This window comes from Cydia pomonella, unplaced genomic scaffold (assembly GCF_033807575.1).
Source record: "Cydia pomonella isolate Wapato2018A unplaced genomic scaffold, ilCydPomo1 PGA_scaffold_203, whole genome shotgun sequence".
Taxonomy (NCBI): domain Eukaryota; kingdom Metazoa; phylum Arthropoda; class Insecta; order Lepidoptera; family Tortricidae; genus Cydia; species Cydia pomonella.
The window spans coordinates 390,962-412,018 of record NW_026907843.1 but is presented as its reverse complement, the minus strand read 5'-3'; the positions used below and the strand labels follow the sequence as shown (position 1 = coordinate 412,018).

The 21,057-nt window shown below is 36.2% G+C and overlaps 2 protein-coding genes and 1 long non-coding RNA gene across 4 annotated transcripts in view; 1 reads left to right on the top strand and 2 right to left on the bottom strand.

Moving 5' to 3' along the window:
• Window positions 1-21,057, top strand: part of LOC133533769 (uncharacterized) — a 77,672-nt gene that overhangs the window by 9,430 nt on the left and 47,185 nt on the right. The window lies entirely within an intron of this gene.
• Window positions 3,361-14,334, bottom strand: LOC133533770 (uncharacterized). 2 transcript variants are annotated; one of them, XM_061872813.1, is made up of 4 exons: window positions 14,017-14,334; window positions 10,560-10,678; window positions 7,204-7,370; window positions 3,361-3,716 (listed from the first exon to the last, which is right to left on the bottom strand). In XM_061872813.1, the coding sequence occupies exons 1-4, from the start codon at window positions 14,180-14,182 to the stop codon at window positions 3,521-3,523; spliced, it is 648 nt and encodes a 215-aa protein (XP_061728797.1). In that variant the 5' UTR covers window positions 14,183-14,334; the 3' UTR covers window positions 3,361-3,520. The 2 variants fall into 2 exon arrangements, with proteins under 2 accessions (XP_061728797.1, XP_061728796.1); XM_061872812.1 differs by having other exon boundaries at window positions 10,503-10,678; window positions 14,017-14,327.
• LOC133533771 (uncharacterized) lies at window positions 14,648-16,901 on the bottom strand. The gene is made up of 3 exons (XR_009801922.1): window positions 16,881-16,901; window positions 15,701-15,798; window positions 14,648-14,689 (listed from the first exon to the last, which is right to left on the bottom strand). It is a non-coding gene; the product is annotated as an uncharacterized LOC133533771 (long non-coding RNA).

Genomic DNA, 21,057 nt, shown 5'->3' with positions numbered 1-21,057 from the left:
TCTTAGCTCGTAAATAAGGTCAAAAATTTAAAGGAATATAAATTAAGTCTATGGCAATTATTACTTAAAACAAAAATGTCAAAACTCTAAGGTCATGTTCAGAACATGTAAAATATCGATAGCTCTATCGAATTGTCCTCACTCTAGTGCCGCCGCTCTAGGCTCCTACACCGCGCGGTTTGGCCAATCACAGCGCGTGAGTTGGTTGTCTGGCCACGCCTTTAATGATGTGGTGGGGGACAGTTGGAGACAGCGAGACTCGTTGAAATTATGCTTCGTTATAAATCTCCTTACTTCTTATATCTATGCTGCTACTCGACGCAACGTTGACGCAGCGATGCCATTTTCCATAACGCTGACTAGATGCCGATGCTCAAAAGACGCTTGTGTGGGGTGGCCCTACTACACCCATGTAGAGCTTTTGCGGGAGGAAATACCTCAGAACCCAAAAATTGCTACAAAATTGATTATAATTTGAAATTTTAATTATTGTGAAAAAACTGATTTCTACATTTCAAAATTAATATCACGAGGATAATTTTATTTTAGTTATTTATGAAACGCTGTGTGTAAAAACTGACTTGGTTTAACAAGTAGGTTTATTAATGTGTAAGTAAGTAAGTAAATACTTTATTGTACGAGCAAAATAAATATTGATTACATCAGATAGAAAATAATTGGATAGTACAAAGGCGAACTTATCCCTAAGAGGGATCTCTTCCTCACCTAAAAGAGTAATTAAAAACTATGACTAAAGTAATTATATATATATATTATTACGTACTTTAGACGATATTTAAATAAATATTTATATACATATATGAATAAATATATATAATGACCGCACACATCTTCCTACCTGTCAGTAGGTTCTTCGTCTGAGAGCCATAGTTATTTTAGTGAGTGTTATGTATTATGGCAAAATTCATCGTTATTTGTTTCTGTTGGGTTTTTATTTAATTGCAGGTTTTGCGGGCAATCGGAGCCAGCTGTTATTACGTAGATTATTGAATAAAATGCACATGTGTGTTTCATATTTGTACGTATTATAATTTAGTATTGCACATAATATTTTATATCTAAAATAATACAGATATTAAATAGCATTCTTGTAAATTAGACTTATTACTTAATAATTTTACATTTAAACGTCAGAAAAAAACATGTGTAATACGATTTAGATTAACAATTGTGAATCTTTTTCACTTACTTATTTATGTCAACTACTGGCACAATTTTTACTAAGTACAATATATTAAGATGGTCTAAAATGTATGAATAGGTACCTACTTCTAACTATTCTATGTCAATGACAAGGTTCATGTCTATATATTTTTTTATACCACGTCGGTGGCAAACAAGCATACGGCCCGCCTGATGGTAAGCAGTCTCCTTAGCGTATGTACGCCTGCAACTCCAGAGGAGTTACATGCGCGTTGCCGACCCTAAACCCGCCCCCCCCCCCCCTCGTTGAGCTCCATATATTTTTGTCTCGAAATTTAAATAATCACCTACGTAGGCATTCATTTTATCTTGAATTATAGCGGCTTCTTTTTTTCATTACCAACTGTTAACTGGAGAAATATATTTTGGATACGACCGTGTACTAAGAAGCATAGTCCATAAAAAATCTAGGGACCCATTTTACTCGCTATACTTAATGTCAGATCTACATTAGCGTAAAGTTATAGCCATTATAGGACAAAGGACAAGTATAGAGCTTGGTACCGATTTCATTCGGACGTCAAAGAGTAATGACAGATTTGTCTGTTTTAATATAGAGTGATAATACCTACATGAAATTATTTGGAAATCCAGATTCATTATTCATTATTGAATGCACTTATTATAAGTGAAAATTTATTGAGATTGAAAACGCAATTAAACCTTAATTATCTTTGTCTGTTCTCACCTTCACGTTATAAATTAATGCCGGATTTCGAGTTCTGGAAATAATTTGGCAAAGTAATTTCCGGGCACATTGTAAGTTGACAAAATTCCTTGAAACAAAGCTTTCTATATTTGTTTTTAATAATGGGTTCTCGTTGTGATAACGTAGTTACATAAGATTGAAATTAAAACGGGAATCCAATTAAGAGTGAAAATTACTTATTTTGATCAGAAATTTTCCGAGACATTATTTAAAACCAGAACAGCAACACAGAAGTATTGGTCTTCTATATTTAGTGTGTCGTATCCAAATATCAACAAGTGCGAGTCGGACTCGCGCATGAAGGGTTCCGTACCATTTAAGACGTATTAAAAAAAAATCTAATTACTAGATCTTGTTCAACATTTTACCACTTTGGACACACATTTTACCACTTTGGAAGTGTCTCTCGCGCAAACTATTCAGTTTAGAAAAAAATGATATTAGAAACCTCAATATCATTTTGAAAACCTATCCGTAGATACCCCACACGTATGGGTTTAATGAAAAAAAAAAAATATTATTTTATGACTTATTAAAAAAACTACTTACTAGATCTCGTTCAAACCAATTTTCGGTGAAAGTTTGCATGGTAATGTATATCACATTTTTTTTTTAGATTTTTCTTTCTGTTATTTTAGAAGTTACAGGGGGGGGGGGGGGACACATTTTTTCACTTTGGAAGTGTCTCTCGCGCAAACTATTCAGTTTAGAAAAAAATTATATTAGGAACCTAAATATCATTTTTGAAGACCTATCCATAGATACCCCACACGTATGAGTTTGATGAATTTTTTTTTTTAAATTTTATGACGTATTAAAAAAAACTACTCACTAGATCTCGTTCAAACCAATTTTCGGTGGAAGTTTGCATGGTAATGTATATCATATATTTTTTTTAGATTTTTCATTCTGTTATTTTAGAAGTTACAGGGGGGGGGGGGACACACTTTTTTCACTTTGGAAGTGTCTCTCGCGCAAACTATTCAGTTTAGAAAAAAATTATATTAGAAACCTAAATATCATTTTTGAAGACCTATCCATAGATACCCCACACGTATGGGTTTGATGAAAAAAACTTTTTTGAGTTTCAGTTCTAAGGGAACCCACAATTTTTTTTTTTTTTCTATTTTTGTGTGAACATCTTAATGCGGTTCATAGAATACATCCATTTACTAAGTTTAAACAGTATTGCTCTTATAGTTTCGGAAAAAAGTGGCTGTGACATAATCGGACAGACAGACGGACATGACGAATCTATAAGGGTTCCGTTTATTGCCATTTGGCTACGGAACCCTAAAAACGAATTCTTTTTAATTCTGCCATGTCCAAAAATCTGTATGAAACCTATTTAAAATTACTAATTTGAGTGTTATTTTATTTGTGGACCAATTTTTAGTTAAACCGAAAAGAGATGCAAAGCGAAGTAGTATTGGAAAAAACATGATCAAATCATTTATTAGCCTTAAATAAATCAGGCGTTGTTTTTGCAATATACTAGCTTACATAAAATATGGCTTTAACAAGCTTGTTGCTATAAAATGAAGGTGGCTTAAGGACCTAATAACTGTCCTTAGTCCCAGTAATGTTTCATTCAGTTTTAATAGCATATATCTTTAAGTCTTGCGTGCTACTGTTAAAGATGATGTTGCAGCGTTTCCCAAACTTTTTGTACGGAACTGTGTAAAGACACTCGTAATTGGCTTTTTCAGCAGCTTGTTGACCGTGTTCACTGGTGAAGATGCCGCCAGTTGCTCGAAATCCCAGGCTCTTGGATAGTGCGATTCTAAGAAAAAAATGCATTATTAGAAAATAATAGTTCTACGTACAAGGAGATTTTAGTCAATCCTTAGCCATATTTTGTGAGATGAATATATAGGAATATATACTAAGCAACGTTTAATTTGAGCCAACCTCGAAATCATTGTTAAAAATGTATGCGGAATGCATAGATATTGGTTGAAGCCTATGTTTTCCTTTTACACGATTTTGTCCTATAGTGTAAGTTGCCCAGTGTAACCCATACATAAATATCGCAAAATTTGGCTGAGGGCTGAAAAAACACTATGTAAAAAAACACTTCTTTATACGATTTCTTCGAAATTTGATTTCGATGAAGATTGAATAAACCGTCCATACTGTGAGACATACGAGTAGTTACATTGGTTTTGGCTGCTTTAGATTTAATAAAAATGTGTTGGATATATTACAAAATGACTGAATTTTAATGTGTCTTGTACTAATATAGCTGAACCTAAAAGAAGATAGGTGCTTTACGTGCTTCTATATAAAGATATGTTTAACAAAAATGGAAACTATAGGTCTAGATGAAGAGAAGAAACTGTAATAATATTTTTTGTATGACCGTTTGTTTCATATTTAAATAAATATATATATATATATTCAGAGTAAACATTTAGTTACAATTTCTGTACTTTAAGACTAATTAAAAAAAAACTTTTTTTTTTCTTAAAAGCTCGCGAGCAAGGTCTAATTCGGTTCTACCTTTTCGCAAACTAAGCGTAAACGTCAATATTGGGTATCTTACGCAATTCAGTAATTCAAATGTTATGCATCCAAACGGGTTTGCCAAAACCAATAGTAATTGAGAATAGTTGAAAGCGAAGTTGGTACCGGTGCCAAGTTGAATCCAATTGCACTATGTAGGTATAAGCGGAAACTCAGCAAGTTAACAATAATGGAAGGCTGTCATCATTTGGTTAGCTCCTTGCAGTTAAATTGTAGTGCGTTCCTTTTGTTATGTCAACATTAGTTTGAGCAGCAATTTGAAAGTTTTTATTTTATTGTACAGACTTCAACGTCTTAAATTTTACGGTTCAAAAATATACTTAAATATTATAAACCATATATATATATGATAGAGGAGGCAAACGAGCAGACGGATCACCTTATTATAAACTAAACTTTAACAACACTAAAAAATAAACCTAACATGTAACCCGCCTAAATAAGTAACTGCAGCAGTAACCCGACGCCAAGGCGCCCATCACACTCGCTGCGTTGCCGCGTTGGATTGATCTCGTTGGAATAACCCGGAACGAGGGTAAAAGCCCCTTTTCTTGCCAGGCCTTTCGTATGATGTCGTTTAAAGCGTGGTGCCGAGCGAAACTCGACCCAGGCGGAGAGCAACGGCTACTCGCATCAGTTCATTAGGCCGTGTAACTATAAACTCCGGATTCCGGTCTCGAAGCCTTGATCAAACCGGCTCTGTCAGAACCTGCAGCGGCTGGCATAAGACTATCGAATAGCCGCTTTACCCCTACATCGTCCCATAAATGATGCCTATAAGGTTTTTCAGATACAGGTGCACCCGACCCGAGGTAATACCCGTCCAGGCTGAGAAAGCATCGGAAGCAAAAGGTATTATGCTTCTTATCTTGGCATCACCTAAAGACACAATTTTAATGACAAGTTTCACAACTTCAGCCGCCGACGCAAGTACGGATGCCGAGGCCGGAAAGTTCACCGAGTCCTCCGTTGCGTATGGGCAGAGAGGTCAGGTCCCACCGATCTAATTACGGGACACATTTAGGAGACACTGGAGATACGTTCAACGCTAAGTCGAGGTGAAGTGAAGTAGGTACTGTATGTAAAAAGTAAGTTAGGTTCCTGGAACAGCATCGTTAATATAGGAGAACCCAAGTGCCTTAAGTTTTGGTTGCTAAATAAAGAGAATGAAGAACAATAATTGGCGTTGCCAGCTTACCCCCGTTAGTGGAAATGAGGTCCGGACTCTATGGATAGCATTGAAAAATATTTAATTATCAATGTATCTTACGGTGTTTTTTAAATTGATATATTTACTTGTAGTAAATTTAATAAATAAATATATAACGTTAAAAAGTAAGTACGTAGAAAATGTACCTACGTTATAATATGATTTTGTTAAATTGAATTAAGCATTTGTATAAGTTAATAATGTAATGAATAACAAAACTATGCAACAATATCATTAAATCTGTAATTGATTAGTATCCCCCTTATTCATAAAACTTTACTTTACTCCTGAATAAGATGGACAAACTATAACATAAATAAGTACCTATAGAAATAAGGCATTGTAATGCCTTCCAAGGGTAGCAAGTACTATTCCTAAGAAATTATATTTAACACTATGTATCCTGATGCATCACTGTACTGTCCATGTATACAATAAATACATTATACAAATACATAAGTCAAAATGATATAAAGACAAACTATTCATGGTAATTCAGGCTTGTAATGTAATGCGTTTATGAATATTGCAGAACACAAAATATTATATGCTGTTGAGGCATGAATTACAATTTTACTTTTATTATATCATTCCAAAAATATTGTGTTGTTTTGTTTGGAACTTTGTAGCGGTTGTAATTTTTGTATTAGCGAATATTTATTGTAGTCGTTATACAGATACCAAATTTTAATAAGATATACTCAGGTAGGACTTAAACACTATGTTGATGTGAATTGTAACTTAGTTCTACGTACCTAAATGTTACGATGTGAGATCGCACCAAGTTGTGCACCGTAAATTAAAACATGTGCTAACTTAGTTGCACAGTGATACGAGTAATAATGCAAGTGAGACTGGTTTACTACAATGGAGTTTTCAAGTTACAAGTATAACTACAAGAGGAATAAAATGACTTAAATGGTTATTTTACAGAAATAGGAACCTTACAAACAAAATGTTGTAAGCCCTATTTAGCAAAAATCGCGACGTCACCAACTGACCGACGTCAGATAATTGTAATATTTATAAACAGTCATTATTAATATTAACAATTTAAATGTAAAGAATGATTTAAATTAAATCACCAACTTCAATCATAATAAGTTCTTCAGTTAATGTTCAGACAGGTTAATTTTAAAAGTATAGCCGGTCAAACAATTTTGTCAGTAGAAAAAGGAGCGAAATTAAAATTTTCTATGGGAGGAGAATATTCGCACCTACAGTTTTAAAATTTTCCGCTTTTTTCTACTGACGGAAATGACTTGACAGATTATAAATAGGATCAAGAGTCATCGAATAACTATTTAATTTGTTTGAATTTGTACTAATGTCAAACTTCACGAACCATAAGCTAGGTACATTTGATTCTTGATTACCTTTTGTATAGCAATTGAAATAACATTTTCAATGCAACCTAACATAATTATAATCTGTCAATAGTCACCGTATTGAAATACCTGTGGCGTGAGCTTGTTTCATGAATAGATTTCCGCACCAACAGATTTCGGTATAACACGATGTGATTAAGACTTACCTCGCCGTGAGTAATTTGGTGGCGATGCCCAATCTCCTGTACTCCGGGGCTACGGAGAGGCCGGCGCCCATTAGGTATTCACCAACTCCGTATTTATCATAAATTACAGGCACTTTCATCGCCTCTGCGAACATGCGTAGGGATAATAGGCCGGCTTCGGTTTTTGGCTGTGGAAGGAAATAAAATAATATTATTATGTAGCTCGTGTTGTTAATCACTAGTAAGGGGCAAATTGTTAAATCAATGTGTATGAATATTATTTAATTGACTCAAAATAGAGAATTTATCTTGCAGTATTCGAATGATAGTTCAACTAACTACCTTAAGTAATACCTATAAATATATTGAACTTTAAAAGTTATTAATTTTTCGATTTTGTTAATGCTTCAGTGACGTCTTAAGGCGGAATTCCACCAGTGTGCGTCACTGTGAGGCACAAGCATTTTTGTAGTGAATATGCTTGTGCCGCATACCGGTGGAATCCCGCCTTAACAAATCTTTTATAATGTTCCTAATCCTAAATCAAATATTAAAACTAGGTAGGAAAAAGATTACATGATTCTAAATTAATGATAAACTGATAGCATGTAATATAGATAATACTGTTCTTAAGTCCCTAAGGGCTTAAACTAGGTCGGCCTCGAATAGTAATGGAAGAATAAACGGGAGCGGTTCCAGGGTTAGGGCGGAACGGCGATCGGCGTAAAGCTCAGACGAAATGGGGCAGCGGAATGAGACGGACTCGGGCTTATTCTGTTATTCTCTTTAATAAAATATTTATTGAAAGTTTGACAAACGCTGAAATGATGTTCACAATATCGAAATTATGTTTGGCATTTGGGCCTTATTTATATTGTCCGGTACTATACTTTACAACCATTCCTACTTCTTAATAATGTCAGAAGAATTTATAAGCTCGGTGCTAAGACCTTTTAGGCCGATCATCGGGAACAGTGGAAAAGGCAGACAAGGAGAGCCGACCCCATCGCCGCGGTAGGGCTAAGATGGTCGGTTTTTTACCACCTGTCATTATGCCTATCACGTTCTTACAATTATGTAAGTGTGAAAGTGACACATGACATGACAAATGATAAAAATGCGACCATGAATCCGCCGCAGTACTATATAAAACAAATGAAACATGGAAACCTTGGCACACTTGGCACGTTTATGTTTGTATTGGCATCCAGTGTCTTAAGTAATTGATAAAAGCAGAATTAAAATAAATTTATACTAACAAGTGCGTACGATTGACTCAGGGTTGTCAGAATAAGCACGAGAGGGAGAAGTCTTATACCTTGTATATACATTATGGGCTCGAATAACCTGCGTACCTGACAAATATTAAAGCTGTAATTCTTGACCGCATTTAGAGACTAAAATTTTATATTAAGTTTTCTGAAATCGGTCATGTTTTAGAGATAATGACAGTGCTTTGTATCTGTAATAACTCAATGAACGCCTGCGACGTTGCCACTATGTGACTTGGTTTATACATACCTACTGACAGACATTAAAGTTTAAAGGAATCTCGCAAAATTTATCTGTAAATAAACTTCACGTCTCTTTTTTTTCCATGATTAAAAAATAAATAACGTTTCGTGTATAGAAGACATACGCATACTCAATTGTTTTTCATTTTTTTGCTGAAATTTACCAAAAGTCAGTCAGGAATGCGTGGTTGAAATCTGTTACTTGAGCCCACGGTATATAAAAATCTATTGCTGTTCGTTAAGTTCCCTAAAACTCGAGAACATCTGGTCCACTTTAGCTAATTTTGTTATTGAAATATTTGTGAAAGTCCAAGGAAGGTTTAAGCGGTTAGAAAATGCGAAAGAATTGCGAGAAAAATTGTAAAAACAACGAAATTGTTTTTCCATACCAATTGTTCCTATCTGCCAAATATTTGATGGTCATCCCGGTCGTCCGGTCGGATTATAATTGACGGTTCGAAATTTATGGGTGCATTCAGAAATGAAAGACATATTAATAAAACATTCGGAAATTGAATGATTTGGTAACTCTATCTTGAATTTCCGCATTTTTGCTTTGATCAAGATGAAAATCTGAAAAAATACGCATTTCGTCGCCTAGGCCCCAAGCTTAGCATAGGTAAATTTGTGTAAGATTGTCCTCAAATATTAAATAAATCTGAGGTCAACATTGAAAAAAGAATCGGCCGCCATTATGAATTTCTGCATTTTGCTCTGATCAAATTGAAAATCGGTACTTATCTGAAGATTGAAGGCCATTTATTAAGAGGCAACAGGAGTGGTCATTTCTCCATATGTAGTACAATTCTTTTTTCAACACAGATTATTATTATTAATAATATCTGTGTCGGACTGTTTTGCTTTTTTGATATTTTTGGTTCTTAAGGCAAAAACGGCCTAATTTACTAGGCTGCAAAGAGAAGCTTGGTATTAAAAAGTGACATTAATTAGCCTAAAAATCAAAACGGTCCCACACAGACAATTTTATTACCATTTAGATCTCAAAATTTCATTACATTCGGTTAAGTTTTGAAGGAGGAAACAGTCGAATACGAAACATCGTTTTTTGAGTTTTTTACTCAGGATTGTTCGCCTAACCTGGTGTTGTCCTTACCGCACTAGTTTTAGGAGCTGCTTCCGTTAGCGAGACGAATATATTCACCTAAAATATTTAAATCTCAGCTCCCGTATCCTCTTAAGAATTAGATTTCAATATTGGAATGTGCTTAAGTCAGAAACAGTACGGTTTCTTTTGAGTCAGATTACTGATATGCATTAAAAGCCAAAGGCAGGCTTCGTATAAAAATACTATGTATAAGTGCTTAAAGTTTGGACTATAGTTGAAAGCTAGGACTATAATTATCTAATTTTATGGTACCGAATTATTGTGACATGTTAATTTTTTCTGTAATATAAAATTTAATAATGAATATTGCAATAAAGCCAAATAGTTAATATCTTTTAAAACTTGTCATCGGATATACTAGAGTGGTCAGGGCCCTCTGAATATGTTTATACTGTCAAATCATTATGATTATCACTTCGATTTCAGCAAAGAAAGTAAAAGTTTCTAAACAAGTAATCGTAAGAGAACAATATCCTTTCACGATTATGGAGCGTATTTAAATAAACCATATAAGCAATTACTTCCTTGTTGTTTTAATACTATTTTTTACGTCTAGCGAGGGTTTTTATCACAGGCTTCCCTGGCTTTGCAGATAAATAATATCAAAACGTAACTTGACATTAATAATAATACCAACTTGAGTGCAAATAAATATAAAAACAATACAAAATAATAATCACCGGATTATGACCCACAAACTCTCCCTTGACCTGAGGCATGCAAAGATTCACACCAACCAAAGTATGCCCCGTTCCATCTCCGTCAGCCAGAAAGCAGGCAAGCGACATCTTCTGCCTAATGATCGATGTCAGCAGCACACGGTACTCCTGCACGGCATCGGGGTCCCTCGCCGTACCTATTCAAAGGTGGACAGTCAATTAATCATCCACGACCCACATTAAATTCCGACTCGATTAATACCCATACAAATCAATTGGAAAATTTCCAATCTTAATCAGTCCCGACGTGAAATGGGCTTGTTATTTGACGTCTGTTTTCTGGGAGTTATTATCCTAACTAATTTTCCTAAATGGAATTTGACCGTTATAATTTCTTCAAAGCCAGAAAACTAATTGAATAAAATACAGGAATGCTCGTAATATCTACTTTTTAAAAGCAGATTATTAATCCAATTAGAAATATTTGCTAGAAAAATCAGTCATTTTATTTGAATGCATTAAATATAGTACATAAACACCGTGGATACATAATAAAATCCCATTTATATGTTGTAGGTTATAGGACTTATACGAGTAGGTTTACCAATTTTTAGGAAATTAAATAATTTATTTTATGACGTTTAGTACAATTTTGATCTCTACTTCGGAGAACGTCTTCCTCAATCGCTCAAAAGTTAACTGGAAGAGATCCCCGAAAGGTATTAGTTCGCCTTTGTACAAATGATGTGTGTTCTTTCCTGTTTTATGTTTCTTTTTGTACAATAAAGTGTTTTGCTACTACTTAAAATCGAGTTAGCTTTCTGTATTTTATTGCCATATGGAATAATAAGGTGAGTTTAAGCTAACGAGCTATGATATTTAGACTTTAACGCGAATATTTTAAAACATGAGGACCATCAGAAAGTAACACGGATTGCCGCGGCATTATGCCGAGTGGAGATCCTATTTTCGCGTCCAATGTTTTTTTTTATCTCTGTATGTCTTCTTTTCCCAAATGTAATGTGTTGTGGCGTTAAATAAATGTATTTTCTTTCTTTCTTTTCTTTTTAACTGAAGATTTTAAAAACATTTGCTACTGTTACGGACCCCATACGGTGTAACTTTATAAATTGAAAATCAAGAGTGTTTAAAGTTAAATAATAATCAAGAGTGTTTAAAGGTGAATAAGTATTCATAGGCAAAAATCAAAAGTAATCAGTGCTGTAGTATAATTAAGGATATGTAATTTAGGCACAGTTTGTTTAACCTAAATTTCTGTTTATAATTTACATTGGATTACGAGTACGCGGGAAGTGCACAATAAAGTTATAATTTGGGAAGGTATCCGAGGACGCGCAGAAGGGTAATGGCACCACATTAGGGCGAACCCCAGCCTCGGGATAATTGGGCGGTGGGCGGCGGTCGCCACTAAACATAGACTACCCTCTACAGACTGAGCAATATTGTTACGCGTTTACCAATATTTGCAGTCACAATATGTACAGTCAGCAAATCTAATAGCTTGGCATCCCTGCATACACATTTTTATGCACGGGTGCTAAGCTAATAGTTTCGCTGACTGTACATATGCGTTTGTAAATAATTACCCGAACCGCTCATTTTAATAGTAGGTACTACTAAACTTTTTTGTACAATACTACAAAATAGAGGTAAATTCCAATTAGAAGGGATTTCTGTCAGGTAGCCTTTGAGTAGTTGAGAGGAGAAAGTGAGAAAAGAGTGAGATTTTACATTCTATAGGTACTAATTACTAGAAAAGTAATATTTTTTGCTGATTGCCATTTAATTCTGAAATTAGAAACTATGAACCTATGTTTATCACTAGAATTCAACTTTAGCTGAAATGAGCGGTTGCTTCCCTTACAATAGTACCAAAGAGTGTCGTGAGCGCGAGTTGTCTTATATAATCGATCTAAGTAAAGTAATCTGTGCCACCGAATAAGGCTAATGACTTATTTTCTTGCGTGAGAAAATGTTCGCCGCCATAAGAAGGGATTCTGTTAATTGCAAAAAGTGTTGCGCCCGCAGCCGCTGAAAGTATGCGGTTAATTAATGTGAAGTCTTTTATTAACTGTGATTCAATTACGGCGTTTATCGTATTTTTATTTTTTTTGTTCACGAGAACTATGCATGGTAGTGAAATGTATACAGTTTGAAAAGAAAGAGGAATGTAAATGTATATTATGGGACTTTGGGAGTTCGTATTTTCCTCGCGTTAGTGTGGTGAAAAATGTTGTGTTTCACTCGGTAGCAAAATTTGTTTAACCATCGTGCCTTGAAACTTACGCAACGCACAAAATTACACTTTACGAACCAATCGCTATACTCGTGGTTCGATTTTAGAATATTTCACTTGCTAGAATATCAGTAATAATTAACACGAAGAGTTAAACAATAACTTTGCCCCTTGTAAAAATCAAATATACCCATATTTCATTTACAGTAGGATAACTACATACGATTATTGTTTTAATTGCTTGTTTGCCACCGTCGTGGTATAAAAAATACTGCTTACTTCCAAATGTAGATGTATGTATGAGTATGTACTTAATCAGAAAAAAAGATTGGCCCTAATTAGGTAAAGTCTGATTGGGGTCAGAGCAAACGTTCAAAAAGTTACCTACAACGATTAAGGTGTTATGAAAGTTACTTTGTCGGCCGGAGTTCGGAAAATTATGATGTAAACTACAATATAATGTATGAACTTTTAATAAACACATTGTGTACGTGAACATTGTAAATTATCACTCGTAATTAATACCGGTGATTTATGAAAAAGGTAACTACTAATTTCTGTAAATAGCACTTGCTTAAGTATTCTTATTCATTAACTACAAGCTTAGAGCATTTAACCAACCGGAGTCACCTTTAAGAGTTTACCCGTTTATCGAAAACCTCGGCCAATGGTCATACTCACGGCGTACAAATAGCCATACATTTGACGTGCCCTTTCCCGCAAAATCGGCACTGTTTTGTACAGAAAATTATAGACAAGGCGTCTCCAGTTGGTTAAATGTTCTAAGAGTACAAGTGTTAACTGGTCTTTAAATTTGCGGAATAAAAGTAAAAAACAACAGTTGTTGTAACAAGGCGCGGAAGTGCTGTTACCCTGTGTGAGGGCTGCATATTTAAACTAATACTCCTAAAGCTGAAAATTAATACTTAGTAAGTATGTATAACAATTTGTAAACTTTTTGTTGTTACTGATTTTTTTTTTTTTTCATTACAATTATATTTTGCATTTATTATATGACCGAGCGAACGAGTATGTTGAGCTCAAAATACAGTATTTAACTAATAAACATAATGATTCGAACATTCTAAAGCCGAGTAATTAGATAATGTAGTACTTCGAATGCAGTTAAGTTCGCTTTACAAAGCGAAATGCAGTTTACTAGTAGGTAAATTGCGATGTTACATCAAAATAAATAATATGTTTGGCAAAATGCACACATCGTGTCATGAAATTGTGACGTTACCAGTGAATTTCTCTAATGCACTATTCATAACTTACCCGCCGTGCTCCACCAAACATCTTCCTTAATATAATTTCCCAACATGAACTCGACTGCGGTGCTCCACATAGCTTCAGATACATCCTCAACTACGAATTTCATCGTCCCACCGTCAACTGTTCGCTCGAAACGGTCCCATACCTTAGGATATTCGCGGGAAGACATTGGCTTAAATTGCTAGACAATGTAAAATGAAGAAATGCTTTTTAGGCTTTAAATTTAAAACGACTTCTGAGACATTGAGTGCACGGAACGGGACTGGATTGTATTCTGTATGAGCTTGGTTTGTGCTACTTGCGGTTTATAAGTTGCGGTGTATAACTAGATTTGTTGTTATAAGATGGTTCCCACAAACAGGTTGATTTACACTTGCTCATAATATTTTTTTAAATCCCATTGGGAAAAACTATAAGTAGGCATAGACAATTGGATTCTTATCAAGAATGTAGTGATAAGCTAAGATTAACATTTTATAAAGAGCATTAAATTTTCTATAATAACAATATTCTTCTCGCGAATACGAAAGTAAAAATTCCTCCACTAGGATACATAAATAAAGACAGAAACATAGATAACAATAACAGTAATCTGCTCTTTATATTCTTTACTTGTCATTAAATTCAAAATGGACTCTTCGTGTTGGTTTCGGCTCTGCGCACGCCTCCCACTTGTCTGGAACACCATTGTTTTGTGATAGGTAAAGACATACAAATAATAATAATTCAGCGTATATAAGTCCCACTGCTGGACCACATGCCTTCTCTCATGAATAAGAGAGCTTGGATTATAAATCTTTAAAAATGTTTATTATTCAAATATTACGCATTCGGTCTTATTTTGATACTTACGTACATAATACCAAAAATAAAGAATAGCCTAAGGAGGTTCCTACGTAGAGTCAGCTGCAAAGAAAAATGATCCCTCCCCCTTTGCATGGAAGTTTGTATGCAAAGGTGCTATTGCTGACTGTATAATCTTAGTACATAATGCTTAACATGTAGGTAAATATTGCCTAGTTTGTAAACCTAGCTAAGCGAAGAATTTCCTGGTTTCCGTTTGATTTCGAATATCTCCTTGCCTTTGAACTTTTATTCAAACGATCTGTATGTACAAGTATAATGTGCCTCTTTTTGTAGGACACGTAATGGTTTTCCTTGAATCCGTATATTGGTGAAAATTCGCTCCATCAGGCTACGTGTGGAGTTGTCTCTGGTTGCTCTGATTCAACGGGGTGTGGCTAATGAGAGTTATTGGAATTTGGAATACATCTGATTCTCCAGTATACAAATGGAGAGATATATTGTTTTATTAGTCAACAACAAGTAGGTACTGTATTTATCTATCAGTGATATCATACGATTGTAAAAAAATGTTTTTCTTTAAACGAATGCCCTAGTAACAAAAATGCTTTCTCCACCCTCGAAATACTATCTATCTCGTACTAATAAAATAAAGATCTAGCTGTACCATCGATACTTAAGCAGCCAAGTGGTTGTGGCGCATTCTGATCCGAGCGATGTAAGCGATCCAATTGTGGTTATGTACCATTGGAACGCGTCACTGAGTTATTTCAATTGCGTTCCTTCTGGCTCCCACATTTCCAGTTCCATTTATCTTGGTGAGAGCACAAATTTATGCATATTTTATGAAGGTGCTAGGCGCACACTATGCTGTGGTACTTACCTAAATGAATCGCACTGTACAGCACTGTAACTCACGAACCGTATGTTGGTGGGAATTTTATAGGTACACTATCATATCGTTCTCGTAGTTAGAGACTACTATAAATAATAATAAATATTATAGGACATTCTCCATCCATTATTCAGGCTTGTGTTGTGGGTACTTAGACAACGATATATATAATATATAAATATTAATAAATACTTAAATAGATAAAAAACACACATGACTCAGGAATAAATATCTATGCTCATTACACAAATAAATGCTCTTATCAGGATTTAAACCCGGGACCATCGGCTTCATAAGCAGGGTCACTACCCACTTGAACAAGTCGTCAAATAATACGATATTTGTTACATTGCTGTGCAATAATTCATAATTTTTCATTGCACGACAGTGCAAAAATATTGAAATTAAGTAGTATTTCTTGGAATTATCATTCTATTTCGAGATGTTAGCAGTATAAGTACACAGCAATAAGGATATACAATTATTATGATGGCAATGCCTACAGAAACAATCATTCTTTTGAGGCAACTAACATCTTAGCAGCTGAGGGAAATCGAGTAGGCATTCTGTGTTATTGGTATAAACATGAATATGCATGTACACATAAACATTGCAATATATAAGTATGCACACATCTACCCAACTTTCATTTGAATCGGGTCGGAGAGCCATAACTTTTTCAATTTCGCCTTTAGCGACGACACTGATTGGCACTGTCACAGAGGAAGTGGCAACGCATTTCACAACTTTGCTGTGAGCAATTCGTCACCTCATTTTACTTACAGATTTATAAGATAAGGATACAATACGAAATTATAATACTTATTTGTAAACATACACAGAAAAGAGAAAGTTATGAAAATATAGGAAGAAGAAAGAGCCACTAAATGGCATCATTTCAGAATGATGCTAACGACTTCCATATTTTATTTAGGAACATAATAATTATAATATCAGATTCCAATTTGACCAACCCGAAATACGAGAAATCTGACATTTAACGTTTACTTGTAAAAATAGACACAAATAAGCAAGAAGAAAGAACTTGTTCGGCAGGTACCCGTCTTGTTAACCAAACTCAAACCCTCAAACTCACAAGAGTGCGTAACAAGAATAACAAAAGCAAGTTGGTTCCTAATTCAAGCTGGCTAATCGCACAGACGCTTACGAGCTTACGGCACAACGGGTGCTGCGGCGCGTAAAACACACACCACGGAGGACAAATAGCTCTATTAATCACAGTTCGAGGCTCAGGGACTAGTGATGTGCCGTACCCAGCAATATTTTCTAGGCAGAAATTTTGGTAAATATTAACCATCGTTAGTCTAATGAAGTGATGTTCAAAGTTAAGTAATTTATTTTAAATAAATGTAAGTAATTAATATTTAAACATGTGCTCATTGAAAATTCCCTCTTACTATAAAGAGTTTCGATAGAGGTAGGTGGGCGGAGGTCTCATATCAAGCATTGGTTTTTGTATAAAATAATAATTAAAGCGTGGACTGTCAGTTTAAATACAAGAAAAAAAATGTAAAATATACTGTGAATTTTTATTTTAAGGATGTAATCGCAAATTCAATGTAACCTATTTGGAGAAAGCACATCACTACATTTGACTCGATCCCCGTTCAGCACAGGTGGGGGAATCACATAGTACGGTCGCCAAATCTCAAAAGCCCTCTAGAAACACGATTTAATTGACTCGGCTCGGCCTTACCCACAACCGGTATCAATGTGTTCGGACAGTTCTCCTGATCACCGTACATGCGGTAGTAAAGCGGAAAAATGGTGGAAGGGATAGTAATGACGTCACAAAGATGGCGGCCGGACCTATTCTTTTTGGCGGTGTATCTCGAAAACCACTTAACCGATTTTAATCATCGAGGTGTCAAATAATAGCTTATATTATGGAGATTATTTCCTTTTCTACAAACATTTACGTGAAACCTATAGGAAAAAAAATAATCACAAAAAACAGTTTTTTTATAAAATTATTATTTTTTATTTTGTAAAAATCTCCGTAAATATTAGCATTTCGCAAATTTTGTTTAATATAAAACATATTGCTTCATTATCAAGGAATATAATGAGCCTTAAAACATACAGATCGAGTAATAAACAATGAAGCTACACTCATTTATTTGCGCATGGGTAACGATAACTGGCTTTTACCGGTCGAAACTGTGGTGACTGTTACGATACGTATTGAATGGAATTTATAGAGTATCGGTTTTAATTACTGAAATTATAATGACAATTATAAAAACCAGACACAATAATGTTACCTTACTTCGACTTTTAGTCTCTTTTTTCGTCTTAATCATAGGTAGGTACATATTTCTTTTTACTTAAAAATTTTATACAGGGTGAACTTTTAACCACCAGTCATACTCTGCGCAGCGACTTTATAGGTCATACTGAACAACTTTTACTATTAGTAGTCCCCAAGCCGCTCCGAGGCCAGATTTAATTGACTCAGCTCGGCCTTACCCACAACCGGTATCAATGTGTTCGGGCGTTTCTCCTGATCACCATACATGCGGTAGTAAAGCGGAAAAATGGTGGGAGGGGATAGTAATGACGTCACAAAGATGGCGTCCGGACCTATTCTTTTTGGCGGTGTATCTCGAAAACCACTTAACCGATTGTATTCATCGAGGTGTCAACTAATAGCTTATATTATGGAGATTATTTCCTTTTTACAAACATTTACGTGAAACCTATAGGAAAATAATAATCACAAAAAACCTTTTTTTTTTTCTACATTTGGTAGGTTTGTCTTATGTTTTAAAGCAGTAAAATCTTTCAAGTCGAAACACAGTATAAATATACATTTTGTTGTCTAATCTAAAAGTATGATGTTCATTGTTTAAGACTGATTAGTGATTACTGAATTAAACAACATGCTATTTGTTATTTTTGTTTTATTTTTTAAATCAGGTATTAATTTATTCACTATGTATCACTATACAGGCAAAATGTGTATCATAGTTGGTCTGTAAGTACTTACTACTTGTGTCGAATATAGGTATAAGATGAAATTTTAACCACCAGCCATACTCTGCGCAGTGACTTTACAGGTCATACTGAACAACTTTTATTATGGGACCAATGCCGAATCACGCAAGAAAATTTGGATCTGGAATGACACCCACTGGCTGTGCCCTACCACACAAAGCGAGATGACATTCACAATGCCCATACCTCTCTTTTGGACGTAGTTTAAGGACGTACCCGGGTCCATGACGCATGCTCGCCACACCGCTGCTTAAAATAAGCTGACTCACCGTAAATTGAACTGCGTAAAAATCGCAAAAAATATTACACGGAGATCTTATGGCAGACACCGTACCGGTGACGTAAAAGACGCAACTGTTTTGCGAACAAAAAAGATTCGCGTGAAGCACGTCACTGCGATTCCGTACCGTCACCGTTTTTTAAACAGCGGTGTGGGGAGCATGCGTCAAAAACGGTACGCATACGACGCGTCACTGCGATTCCGTATCGTGACCGTTTTTAAGCTGCGGTCTGGTCGCACCTTGTATTGTATTGTATTGTATTGTATTCGGGCGATTTTTCCGCAACTCGACGACTTGCGCCTATTTTGCGTGATATGTTGGGGGTGGGCTAGTCCTGCCAGCCCAGCTCCTCGAGGAATCCTATCAAACCTTTGATGTTGAGTAGGACCTCGGGGAGGTCTCTCGGAGATCCGAGATGTTTAGCCCTGTATGGAGTCACTCCGCTGCATTCCAGCACCACGTGAGAGGCTGTTTCTTCTGTCTCCATGCAACCTCGGCACAGGGGACTGTCTGTGACACCTATTGTGAAAAGATGTTTGTTAAATGGGAGAATCAACTTTTTAGCGTCACTCGTTGCCATGGTTACGATTAGTTGTCCAGGGGACAAAAGTTCATTGAAATACTGATTTTATGGTATTTCAATGTATTAAACTTGCGTTTTTGTGGTCGTTATAACCAATGTCCATAATGGGCCCCCTACTAAGCATGTTAATAGAACGGCATGCAACGTCTCTTCAAACAAACTGTGCCACTGTTGTCCCTTGGACAACGGGACAGGATAACAAAACAAAAAAAGTTGATTCACCCAAATAGTCCATGACCTGTTATGACACTGGTTACCATACTCAGTCGGACCTTCCCTAGTTGCAGGAGCGCCCTTGTGAGTTTTCCGTTGATGCCAGGCATGGCTTCTTTTGCCTGTCTGCATCCAGTCTGGTTCAGCCAGTGTTCTGTGTGTAGTTTCCCTGTACGTGCCAGCAGCATTGAGCGTACCTTGCTAAATGGTATCGGAAGAATCGGTTCCGGACCAATCGCCCCCGCATTCGATCCTTGCCTGGCAAGCTCGTCCGCAGCATCGTTACCTCGGGATCCACTGTGTCCCTTGATCCATTGTAGGGTGATCTTGTTATTATGACATACCTCCATTAGTCGTTCGTGGCATTCGTGTATAAGTTTGGATGTAACTATATGGCTATTTAGAGCCATTAAGACTGCTCTACTGTCGGAGAGTATGCGGATGGAGGATCCTACTACCTTCCTTGCAGTGATGGCAGCCGCCGCGTTTATGATGCCCATGCACTCAGCTTGGAATACCGAGTTATGGGCTCCTAGCGGAGTGGTGATCGACATGTTCAGGTCTTCTGAGAAGGTTCCAGAGCCCGATCCGCTGTCTGTTTTGGACCCATCAGTGAAGATTCTCAGCTCCCGGGGATTGAGTCCTTCATGATTGTCGTCCTCATATAACTGTATTTTGTACCTTTTATCGAAGATAGCTTGTTTGTGAATCCGGTCCGTGCCTGACCTAAGCACTGGAAATTCGTCATACACCTTTTCCAGGCATTTTGTGTGAAGAGCTCCTGTGATGTTAGACCATATCTTGAGGGTTCGCAACCTTACCGCTGAGAGACTGGCCTCTTGCTGTATGTGTAGGTGCAGCGATGACCTCCATGGCTGCAGTCGGGGTAGACCTCGTGCAGCCAGTGGTGGCCGCGCATGCGAGCCTTTGAAGTCTTTGTAGTTTGTCTCGTACGTTGCCTAGGTTTGTTCTTGGCCACCAAACCAGAGCACCGTAACAGAGTAAGGGGCGGATTATCGTCTTATAGAGCCAGAGGGTAATTTTCGGGTTGAGTCCCCACCTCTTACCAATCATCCTTCTGCACTGCCAGAAGACAACTCCCGCCTTGTCTATCCGTTTGTTGATGTGGTTGTTCCAATTGAGTTTATTGTCGAGAGTTAGTCCTAAGTACTTAACTTCATCGGACAGCTGTAGCTCAGTTTGGAAAAGTGTTGGTCTGGTAAAGTTGGTCGCACCTTTATATGGGACAG